The 13,035-nt window shown below is 36.3% G+C and overlaps 1 protein-coding gene across 1 annotated transcript; it reads left to right on the forward strand.

Annotated features, from left to right (window-relative positions):
• The first annotated feature begins 358 nt into the window (after positions 1-358).
• LOC149198004 (uncharacterized) lies at positions 359-1,039 on the forward strand. The gene has a single exon (XM_089408888.1). It carries the CDS (start codon positions 359-361, stop codon positions 1,037-1,039), a length of 681 nt encoding a protein of 226 aa, XP_089265014.1.
• Positions 1,040-13,035: the final 11,996 nt, after the last annotated feature.

Consider the following 13,035-nt stretch of genomic DNA (forward strand, 5'->3'; position numbering starts at 1 on the left):
CCTTCCCCATGCGCATACATTATCCCCTACCCAAACCATAGCTTTCACAGCTGTTTTTTCACACTTCAAAACCCCTTCGCCAAAATCCCCACGGAAGATCATCGTACAAGGAACAGCTGGCACAGGAAAATCCCATTTGATTAAATGCCTTCACCAAGCATTTGTGGAAAACTCGCCAGCCAACAAAAACCCTTTATTGTTACTTGCACCAACCGGCGTTGCAGCTTTCAACATAAATGCCCTCACAATTCATTCTGCCCTTCATATCCCTATCCAGAAAATGCATCCTCTCGAAGGCCAGCCGCTCCTACACCTGCAAGAGCAACTCCGTCATGTAGAATACATCCTCATTGACGAAATGAGCTTCATTGGTCCAAAAATGCTTTCTCGCATTGACGATCGTCTAAGAGAGGCATTCCCTCTTCATCGGAATACACCATTTGGTAATCGCTCAATTATCCTTGTCGAAGATTTAGGCCAACTACCACCTGTAAAAGACATTCCTTTATATGCTGGGACATTGCATGGCACTGCACTTTGGCGCAGCTTCGACATATTCATAACACTTTCAACCGTATTCCGTCAACAAGGAGCTAGCTCGTCCCAGGTTGCTTTCCGGCAAATACTTTCAAATCTTAGGAATGGAATATCTACACTTGAAGATTGGCAACATCTAATGTCAAGAACAAGTTCCTCTCTTACACATGAAGAGAAATGCACATTCGACGAGTCCATGCACCTATTCGCAACAAACAACGCAGTTGTCTTGCATAATAAGAAAATGCTCAAACAATTGAACATCCCAGTAGCACTTTGCTCTGCGGAACAACAAAGACAGAAAACTCCTACTACAACAGAAGATGAGCACCTACCTGCAAAGGTGCTCCTATGCAATGAACAAAAAGTTATGCTCACCAGCAACTTATGGGTACATGCAGGCCTTGTCAATGGCGCGCTTGGGAAGGTCATCTCAATATTTTATTCAACTGACTCAAAGCCCCCAGCATTACCATCCTTTGTGGTTGTTGACTTTCAATAATACAGAGGAACACCATGGAACATTTCACACCCAACATATGTACCCATTCCTCCCATCACAAGGGGTGCACGCCGTCAGATACCACTTCAAATGGCATGGGCTTTAACGATACACAAGTCACAAGGAATGACATTATACAAAGCAACAGTGGACATCGGCACCAGAGAACGCCAAGGGCTAACATTCACTGCAATTTCAAGAGTGCGGTCACTAGCGGACATACACATCAATCCAGCATTCCCATTCTCCCGCATTGCACAAATGCACAAGAATCCATATCTTAAGCGTAGACAGCAAGAGGAATCATTCCTTGCATCAAAATCTATCCAGGATAATACACTTTAGCCAATCATACAACCTGCCTTCCAGAATTACCCACATGGTAAACACCACTCACTACATAACGAAGTTTCACATAGATTTCTTGCTATTACATTTAATTTCATATGATTTTATACTCATTTGGAATCGTTTAATTTATTTTGAATATTCAAACAAAATCGTCAAACATATTCATTGTCAGTTACAGTGTTTACTTTTTGGATGCCAACAGGTATGAATACATGCTTCCTACGACAGTTGTACGAGTGTTGCGAAGAAATCCAGCAACAAGAACTTACATTACAAGATATGCAGACAAGGATCCTGCCACAACAATCCATGCCACTTTACCGTTTGCGCCCAGCAATTACGTTGTTAAAGAATATAAGGAAACTACTTAAGATTACAATTCACATCCATGAAAGGGATGCACACAGGCAGATGCGACATCAACTGCAGGAACAGCTCGCACAACATGGCACCACAATAAACACTAACTGGTGTTGCCGATGCCATGGCCCATCATGCATATATGATTAGCGGCTCACTCTCAATTACATCTCTACATACTGCTTTTATTGTACATATGCTTAGAAGCCAACAAATACTTTCATTGTATATATCTTTACTTATATCTGGCATGTTTAGTTATATCTTAATAGAACTGTTCTTTGTTGTATGGACAATGAGTATTCAAGTACGTGGTCCACTGCTCTTTGTTTTGGGTTTTATGATTCAACCAACAACTTTTTTTATTAAGAAACACGTTTCTCACTTTAGATAGGTCGATGTTTACAACAACCTATTAGGGAAATTCTCATTCATCTCTTTAATTCTTTCTATTAGTTTTGATAGGGTCAAAATATGCATATTGTTTTTTATCATTTACCCAGTTGATGACTAGCTATGAATCTCCCAGTATCTGGATTTGAGCAGTACCTTTCTTTATTGTTAAATTTTCCAGTATCGAAAATGCACTTAACTCTGCCCAGTAGTTGGTACCTTCTGCCAATGCAGCTTTGAAACAGAAACTATGGTTTTCCTTCAGAAATAACACACGTCTAGCACCACAAATCCCTGGAATCTATGGGAATTTTATGTCTCATGCATTTCATATTCATATTTGCAATTAAAATAGTAGATGAGGATAGTTCTTGACAGTAGAGGTGTTTTCTTTATAATGAACTATTTCTTTTATTCTGGGCTCTTCACATGCTTGGTGATGGATGTTACAGTGCCAAGTATTGTGAGTTCATTTATTTTAGTTTCATATTGTCTAGATATGGCTCTTGGGCCTTCATTCCTTGGAAATTAGAAGTGCTATCATTTTCATTTTGGAGGACAGGTTTGTTCAATTGACATTCTTTACTGTAGATTACAGCTGCTCGCTTATAATGTGGATAAGTTTAGGTCCTGTTCATCTTTTTGAAAGGTAAATGAAATGGTGTCATTGGTTGCCATCTGAAAGTTTTTGGTGCCTGGAGAACAGTTTTTTTGACTTATAGCTTTATCAGTGAGAAAGGTTTCATATCAAATTTCCTCGTGGTTTAATTGCATCAGCTGCTTCCTTAACTGTATTATTTTAATAGCTCAATGAAGACCGCATTCGTAAATGTTAATCTGAAAGTAGTCATAAGCAGTCATAAGAAATAAACTAAACCTTGATGCCCAAAATCACAATCCTAAAATAATCTGATAGCCAGCACAGCCGAACTTCATAACATAGTATGGCCAAGGTCTACTAAATTTAAGGCATCCACAACACGGTGCATTTTCTGTGATAGTATGGCCAAATTTTTGTGTATCTGTAAGGCATCCTTTAAATATCAAGGTTTCCTTCGAAAAATATATCTTTCCCCTCTTCTTCAATTAACAAAGGCCCCGCAACCTCCTTTTCTCATCAAGAATGTGCAATATTTATGTCTTCATCAAATCACACAAGCATCTGTCGGAAGCATACAATAAACTGCTGTTAGAGCATGTGAGCAAAGCATTTTACTATTCTTGAGAGATGTAGTTGTGTTCTGCCTTGGCTGGACTGTATCTAGGGTTTCATTCAGTCATCATTTAAAGATGCATTAGTTTCTCGGAGGCTATCGAAATCCAGGATCTCTTCTGCAACTGGGATGTATGCTCAATACTTGCCCATACCTTTGCCATATCTTTTTTAATGTTTTGGGTTTGCTTCCTTCACCCACATGTGCTTGTTCTTGCATGTTTTGATGTTTTTTTGGCATTCTGATGGGGTTCATTTTCACTTCCCTGTGCCAATCATTCTCAGGATGCTATCTATTTCTTTAGGTGGTTGATTACCTCCTCAAAGCACTTCACTAATACAAACTCCCCCTGCTTCATGTTGGATGATATCCTTCCTGTCCACACACACAATAGAAACAGAATTCTAAAAATGCAAAGTGCGGTAGATAAGATGATAATTTTTTTAACAGAAATCTAAATCTAGGTTTTAAATCTCCTCAAGGAAGTAAAAGTTCACACCTCATTTGGGTTCATTGTTTCAATATTGCTTCTATGAGCCCTTCTAAAGCATCAAGTGCTTCAATCAGAGTGTTGGCACGCAATGCTTGCTCTTCCATCTTCAAAATCCTTAATCTCTTCTTTATAGCCTCTACCCTTTATAGGCTTTGGTTTCAAGTGGGATTCTGTCCTTTTCATCTTAAGCTCTATTCAGAGTTCTGGCTACCTCTGTACATTTCACCTCTGGCTCATTTTGACTACAAGTTCCTCCGGATTTTCGGGTTTTCTTTCTGATTTATTGGACTACTAGAGGAATCTTTCCATTCTTTGGCCCTTGGCATTATCTATGGCATCCCATCCTGCATTGGGAGACTTAAATTTGTAGTGGCAAACCTTCATATAAGTTGGGTCAGGTTTTCAGCATTTTCAGGCCTATTCTCCTTTGTCTGAGCACATCAATTCTGAGACTGTCCTGTATATTTATAATCAAGAGGTAAAGCGAGACTTTCAGGTGCACAAGGAGTTAATCAAGGACAACAGGGATGCCCTTGACACAATTACAGTGAAATTACAGACTCATGATCATCAAATTTCTTCACAGAATGATACTATTATGGGGATTCTGCCCCATTTGAATCAAAGGGTGATGCAGTTGGAAATGGAATGTGCTTTCCTAAGAAGCACACAGTAAAGTCAGAATGATATTTCAGGTGCTTCCAATCACATAAACTTGGACTCTGCAGAGATTGGAGAAATCAGGGAAGAAGACACTGTGTGGCAGCTCCTTGAAGCCATGGAAATAGGAGATTTGGAACCAGTGCACTCTACCCAAGGAATGGGAGAAGCTGACAGCTGTAACATCTTTTATTTTTCTAATGTATTTCAAAGTATTTATACTTGTGTGAACTGTTGGAAATCTTTGTTAGCAGTCTTTTGTAAGCTGGGAATTTTAGACATGGAGCTGGAATGCCTAGCTTATCTGGAATTTCAAAGAACAATGTACTTCTGCTGTTTAGCTCTGCTACAGCATCTTTTTGATTAATACGAAAGTTTCCTAGTTTTGGATTAATACGAAAGTTGCCTCTGACACTAACATTGATGCAACAGCAGTTGTGAAGACCTTGTTAGAGAACTGGTTATCCTTCCTTAAGCAACATTGGTTGGCGATATTTCTCTTTTGAAAGGATATACGCAGATTACATAATTGATTTCGTAAGCCCAAATACAAGACCTAATTGCTTTTACGGTAATTTGAATCTACAATTTCTGGAGTAGTATTTGGCGGTTCTGAGCTTATCTCTGTTTGCAATTTCATGACTAAGCGTTACTGCTGTCTACAGATACTTGTATGGTGTGATGTTAATAATTATTGCAGACAAGTTGGTTATACTACCAATTGCATTCCTTATTTAACAAGATTTCCCAACATACTTTGAAAAATACAATACATGAATTTAAAATCGGTTTCAAAATTTTAATAACGTTAATGTTTTAGTTGTAGTGTCAACTAGTAATGTAAGTGATTTGTTTTAATATTTGCAAATCACAAATTTCTCCACTTTTCATTTACCATGTACAACGTTGTAATTTACTTTTTACTTTAAAAAAAAGCGTGTTGCCAATAATCTTTTGAATCTATTGACCTTTAAGTATGAACGCGTTCTACACTTACTATATTGATATGAATGGTTTGCTTTTGGTTTTGTTCTTTTAATATCAAATGTACTGGTAAAGTAGCGTCCATCCAAAAATCAGCATATATGTTAAGCACAATAAAGATAAAAGCTCTTCATTTATTAATTATCTAAAGCAGAAACGAAAATGCGGAAAAAACAAGGAGTAGGGTTAGAAATACGATACAAAGGATGCCCTACGGCATCAGATGTGTTCAATATAGTGCATACTGAGCATTTGCCTACTTTCAGGCAAATCTGTCGGCTGCTTGTCGGATGTGCCATGTCCAATTTTGCATATGGTAGGACTCTTTCCTATCCGAAAATCAAGCTGCTCGCGGCCGTCTGATGCATCAAATCTTCTTCTTATTTTCTTTCTCTTGCGCTTTTTCTTTCTGGCTGGTCGAATTACTGATGACCTGGTACTTTCTGTTTCAAAACTATCAGATGAAGTATGTAAGATATGCGTGACATGTCTGTCTTGCATCTGATCTTTATCATTCTTAAGTCTGTCTGGATCACCTTCAATCAACCATCTTTCAATCGAATCAATAACCTCCTCATAATAAGATGAATATATCTGCAAATCGATCCAAAATTCCTCAGACCTGATCCAAGCACAAATGCTCTGGTTATCTTTCAGCGTATGCGTCACCGGGGTGATGGTTCTTTCTTCCTTTATTGGGCATCATCGCAGCCATGCACTAACTGTGTGAAAAAGATTACTCCAGCATCGTTTTCAAACTGATAGCACCAGAGATCCGTCGGCTCAGCAGTCACGCAGCAGTCACGCAGGTATCCATTCTGCTACACCGGCAGCAGGGGCAATCAACGATCCAGGTAAATCCGAATTCTCGTGGTCATATAACGCGTTTTGGAGCTGTTACGTCCTCTGCCGAATCCTTTGAACCCACCTCCGTCTGCAAACTTCAAACAATCCACGCGGGCAAAATGAGATTGGCTTAAGGTAATTTTTGAATGTGCGCGTGGGCATCAGGTAACGAAAGCGTTATTTTTTGTGGTCATTGTTTTAGGATTAACGCAGTTTCGTTGTATAGTTTTTTTTTTCTTAGGTTTAGATTTAAATTTTTTATGTTTTGTTTTTTATCTTGGTGATGGCACGTTTGATGTCAGCGTTTTGACTATTGACAATGGAGTTTTTGAGGTTTTGGCTACATGTCAGCGTTTTGACTATTGACAACGGAGTTTTTGAGGTTTTGGCTACAAACGGTGATACCCATCTTGGAGGTAATCTGTCTGAACTCTGTCTGGCAGTTTTACATTACGAATTTGAATACGTGCACGGTGAATTTGATGGACAACATATCAATTTTAGTTGAAGAGAGTTTCATTGTATGGGGCAGGTTGTACCAGATTTAATTGTATTGTATATGTTTAATAATGAGAAATTAAAAATCATGAGGGGTATCATTTTTACCACATACCTCTCAATTTATTATTGCAGGGGAGTGCCATTAAATTTCTGTTATGAACTTGTTGCAGTGGGAGATATTTTTATAAGAAAAATTGCAGCCTTGTCTGACAGTTCTTGCTTTATTGTTTCATTGCTTATACATGGATATTCAGCTCATACAAAAGGTTGTATCGATCTGGTTGGTATTCAGAGTACTTGATCTCAGGTTGTATCGATCTGGTTGGTTTTCAGAGTACTGGGTCTCAGGGCTTTTGCAGTTTGGTTTGCCTTTCATAATTTTTATGATGTAGAACTTTGATTCTGTATCACGTATAACTATCACTCTGCAAGTACAGTTTCACTATTAGCTTTGTAAATATTTTTCCTTGGCAATAGCTTATGGCTTGGACAAGAAGGGTGGAGAGAAAAATATTGTTGTTTTTGATCTTGGTGATGGCACGTTTGATGTCAACGTTTTGACTATTGACAATGGAGTTTTTGAGGTTTTGGCTACATGTCAGCGTTTTGACTATTGACAACGGAGTTTTTGAGGTTTTGGCTACAAACGGTGATACCCATCTTGGAGGTAATCTGTCTGAACTCTGTCTGGCAGTTTTACATTACGAATTTGAATACGTGCACGGTGGTTGTCATTGACTTTTTTGGTTGGCTTTCGAGCTTTGAACTTACCAGGATGTACACTAATATGCAGGGGAGGACTTTGACCAAAGGATAATGGAATATTTCATCAAATTGATCAAGAAAAAGCAAACCTCTAAGGTCTCGGAAGAGGGTAGACTTCGATTTTTTCTGCTTTGAAGAGGGTTACTGATGACAGCGGTTTTATTAGCGATAGTAACGAGTTTCAGTTATTTTTGTAGACTCTCACGCATCTTCTGTTTCTATTTTATTGTTTTGGAGCGTTTTTTTACAACGATAGAATTTGTGTTTTCAATGTAATCTCTGTGCTGCCTACAATAAGGACATCCCTATCACTGTTACTAATATGCACGATTGTGGTGTTGATGCGTAGATCAACATGAATTTCGGTATGTTTTATGGTTGTTTTAATGCTTGTTTGATTGTCAAATTTGGTACCGGTTAAGGTTTTACAAGCTGTTTTATTTTGCATAAATTCAAGTTTAATCAGAGGTTCCTGAAGTGAAAATGTCCTTGTAAATCCAAGTTATAGTGTTGTTAAACTTTAAAATTTTAGGTGTCCTAGACATTTTTTGATGGTGCTGAATCCATTTCCACCATCAAAAACCTGATTCAAACACTGCTTTTACAAGATTTTTTGAATTTTTTTGCCCAGATTGCAATTCCTCTGCCTCGTTAAACTTCTCAAATTAAATCAGGTGGATTTTGGAATTTGAGTTGACTTATGTAAAGCAAATCAGGTAGATATCTGAATTTCAGTTGACTGATGCAGAAATAAATCAGGTGGATTTGGGATTAAACGAGGGCTCTTTTGCTTCATGTTTCCACAGTCAGAGGGGATGGCAGTTTATGGAGATATACAGTCTGTATCAATTTGGTTTGGGGTTCAATTGCAATTATGCGTTTTTGCAGTACAAGAAGAGACGGTTATTGACATATTTCCTCAGTTATTTGAACGTATTTGTCAAATATTCTGTATTAGAGTTGGTTTTTCCATACTTCATTTTAGTATTTTGTGTATTACAGTTGGTGTTTCCATACTTATTTTAGTATTTTCTGTATTAGAATTGGCTTTTCCATTACTTCATTTTAGTATTTTCTTATAACTTAAGTGAGTTAAGTATTCTAAGTTATAAACTCGAATAGAGATTTGATGCATAATAATATAATGGACATCTTTTACATAATATTACTCAATACCTATCATGTTAAATAAAAACACCGATGGGAAAATTCGAATTAAAATAAACCAACTGTTGCCATGTTAAATAACTAATCTAATTTCAAGTTTAAATGAATACATGGGCGTAACCTATAATCATTATGAATGCATGATCGTAATTCACAATCGAAAATGATGGAAAAATTCAAATTTCAACGTTTTGTATGGTTTGTTTGTGAGTTTATGTAGAAGATTGAATGCCTCAAACATTGATTTGAACTTATTTCAGTAAAACGTGAAAGAAAAAAATCACAAAATTATGCTTATTCCTTTATTTCAGTAAAACGTGAAAGAAAAAAATCACAAAATTATGCTTATTCCTGTATTGGGTTGTGATGGAAACAAAAATTTACTTGTTGGGTTGCTCTAGATTGAAGATTTCTGGAATGAGTTGTTATTCACTTGTATTCGTTACCGTATGGGTGCATTCGTTACCGTATGGGTGTATGATGACTATCAACGTTTTGATTTCGCTGTTTTGCAAAATTTTCACCTTAGTTGTTGTGTTGACTTTACATGCTCACACATTTGATTGTGTTTGGTTAACATTTTTTGTGTAGATTTTGGTTAAATCTAGTTTTCTGTTTAGGAATAAGAGTTTTGTAGGGAGATTCTAGGTTTGGCAAATTTGCAGTTTCTTCTACTACTTGAGACTATGGACGACTCTGTTCATCTGGGCTAGGTTTATATATAGAATCAGGCATACTGGTGCTATGAATTTGAATAAAGTACTCTGGTATTTTTTTAGGCTTGAAGTTTTAACATTTCATTATGGTGATTTAGCTTGGTCTTCTGTGGATTTCTTTATTGGGTTTCAGTTTTTTTGCATAGCACACCGACTTGTTAAAATGGACTTGTTGAATTGGGATTAATTTGTATGTATACATCGACCACCCACATAGACCAACGACCTCGAATGCCTTCAATGAGCCTTTAATTCTTTAAATGGAACACGAAGGCATTCTAGCAACTCCGACCACTGTTTTTGGCTCCTACTTGTCTGGTATGGCAGGTGTTAGAGGTTTCCCTTGTTATAAACTAGAAAAGAAATTAGATAGCCCAAATGATTGAGGCCAGATTAAACTCAGGGATGTCCTGCCACTTATTCTGAAGCTAAATATTATCCGTGAATATAGTAAAGCTAGGAAATTTATGTGGATAACTAGAGGGTGTACTTGTGAATGCAACTGTAGAATTTTGTGAAAGGTTCACTTGTTTGTAGATTGTAGAAATTTGATGGACAACATATCAATTTTATTTGAAGAGAGTTTCATTGTATGGGGCAGGTTGTACTAGATTTAATTGTATTGTATATGTTTAATAATGAGAAATTAAAAATCACGAGGGGTATCGTTTTTACCACATACCTCTCAATTTATTATTGCAGGGGAGTGCCATTAAATTTCTGTTATGAACTCGTTGCAGTGCGAGATATTTTTATAAGAAAAATTGCAGCCTTGTCTGACAGTTCTTGCTTTATTGTTTCATTGCTTATACATGGATATTCAGTGCATACAAAAGGTTGTATCGATCTGGTTGGTATTCAGAGTACTTGGTCTCAGGTTGTATCGATCTGGTTGGTTTTCAGAGTACTGGGTCTCAGGGCTTTTGCAGTTTGGTTTGCCTTTCATAATTTTTATGATGTAGAACTTTGATTTTGTATCACGTATAACTATCACTCTGCAAGTACAGTTTCACTATTAGCTTTGTAAATATTTTTCCTTAGCAATAGCTTATGGCTTGGACAAGAAGGGTGGAGAGAAAAATATTGTTGTTTTTGATCTTGGCGGTGGCACGTTTGATGTCAGCGTTTTGACTATTGACAATGGAGTTTTTGAGGTTTTGGCTACATGTCAGCGTTTTGACTATTGACAGCGGAGTTTTTGAGGTTTTGGCTACAAACGGTGGATTACATTACGAATTTGAATACATGCACGGTGGTTATCATTGACTTTTTTGGTTGGCTTTCGAGCTTTGAACTTACCAGGATGTACACTAATATGCAGGGGAGGACTTTGACCAAAGGATAATGGAATATTTTATCAAATTGATCAAGAAAAAGCAAGGAAAGGATATTAGTAAGGATAGCAGAAATGAAATAAGATTATTAGATTTAAAATAATATGTTTTTATCAACTAAACAAAATGGTTGGTTTTTTTTCCTTGACTTCCATTTAGTATAAAAATCATGTACTAACATTTTAATGGAATTATTTCCTTCTATTTTCATGTTAAATTTAACCTTTTTCGCATTATTTCATATATAATCATAGTCATTTCTAATGATAACATATTATTTAATATTTCATACCTACATTTGATATATAGTCATTTCTAATGATAACATATTATTTAACAATTCATGCCTAAACTGAAATTGGTCAATTTAACTTTGAGATACAATTAATTTAACTTTGGAATTAAGAGAGTTGGTCAATTTAACTTTGAGATACGTTTAATTTAACTTTGGAATTAAGGGAGTTCCATTATAATGTGTAATGGAGTGTCATTATAATGTGTAATGGAGTGTGTGGTTGAGGTACTTTTCTTTTTAATTATTAATTCTTATTATTTTTAATTCAGTTAATTTTAATATTTTTTTAATATAATATTATTTATTATTTTTTAATTGTTTTGTATTTTTTTAATACAATATTATTTATTAATTTTTAATTGTTTTTGTTTGTTTGTTAGGTAATGTGAGTTATGGGATAACTGACATTTTTAACCTGTAGCTTGAGTAGCCACAATGTAAGGGCATCAAAGTCGTTAAAATTACCTGAAGACCACACACCAACCCTTAGCATGATTAGATGTTTGCCCATAGAGTTTTAAACTGGAACTTTTCACCACAGAGTGCCTTAAAAGAGCACCATGTCATCATCTATTCTATGCCCTATGCACTTCACATTTTACTTTTTATTATTAATTTTTTCTTTTTAAATTTGTCTGGCATTATGGATTTGTTTTAATTATTTTTTTGATCTAATGCTTCACTACAAATATCTCCCATTAAGAGATTCAAAGCACCTCTCCCTGAGATTGCAAACCAAAATAGATTAGAGCTTACGTATACTTGTTCACAAGGGTGAAATGATGGATTTTATGATGGAGATTGGGAATAGGAGAGTTGTTCTAAATAGGGTAATCGACAATGTTCTAAATTGGCACTCAAGGTGCACAAGGGAGAATCAAAGGGTAAAAGCAAGTATGTTCTCTTAATGTTCACTTGTTTATGGAATGTTGAATCCATGTTGCAATGGGTGGAGGGATATATACTCTATTGGGAGTAGCACAACTTCATTGAGCTAGTTCACAGAAATGACACAAAAGGCTCATCAAGATCCTTCCTTATTCCAACTCTAGTTGTAGTCCATGGGAGCCAAAAATGGTTTATTCCAAACATAGAAATGCCAACTAAGGTAACATCTAACCCTATTGAAACCAATAATTACAAAAATTGCAATTGTAGTATTAGAGGAATTAATTAACGTAAATATTTGTTTTTAAATCGTGAAAGACCAACGTTACAAGTGGTAAAGTGGGATACACGAATCTGAACATTTGAGAATATCAAAGATGAGATCCACATGAACTTGCAGAAGGACCTCCCCTGGTCTGCCAGGTGTTATAAGAGTTGCAACTTTGACACTTGTGTGCAACAATGTGAAAATTTACTTTAGAAGTTACTCCACAGTCATTGCATAAGATCCAAACCTGCTCAAATGACCGACGAGAAAGTGGTGAGGTATTTTCTCTCACGCTACCATCAGACAACTTACCATTTTGTTCTTATAAGCTTGAGGCATTGGAGTCAAAGCAACCTACATGACAAAAAAAAAATATCAGAATCCACTCAAGAAACTTAAAAAATCAATTGCCATTGGACGAAAGAAAATTTCAAATATGAGAAATCAAAATTAGCAAAAACACATCTAATAAGCTACTCTTTATACAACCCATTGCAAGTTGACTTCAAGATGTTCATCTTGTCGAAAATATCTACCTCTCGGTCAAGTTTCTCCCACAATTTAGACATATCACAGACAGATTTGGAGCACACTGGACAAGAAAATCTGCAAAGGAAAAACAAACATGTTAGAATGGCAAGACATTTGAAATAAAATTAAAGCTGCTACAAGCTGTGACCACAGATCGCTGAAGAAGGTACCATCAATGGGCATATCAGTGCAAGTATATCTAGTATTGTGTAATAGTATATGTAGACTGG

The sequence above is a fragment of the Pinus tabuliformis genome, chromosome 2_2 (assembly GCF_031772625.1).
Source record: "Pinus tabuliformis cultivar Carrire ecotype Pingquan chromosome 2_2, CPIR1, whole genome shotgun sequence".
Lineage (NCBI taxonomy): Eukaryota > Viridiplantae > Streptophyta > Pinopsida > Pinales > Pinaceae > Pinus > Pinus tabuliformis.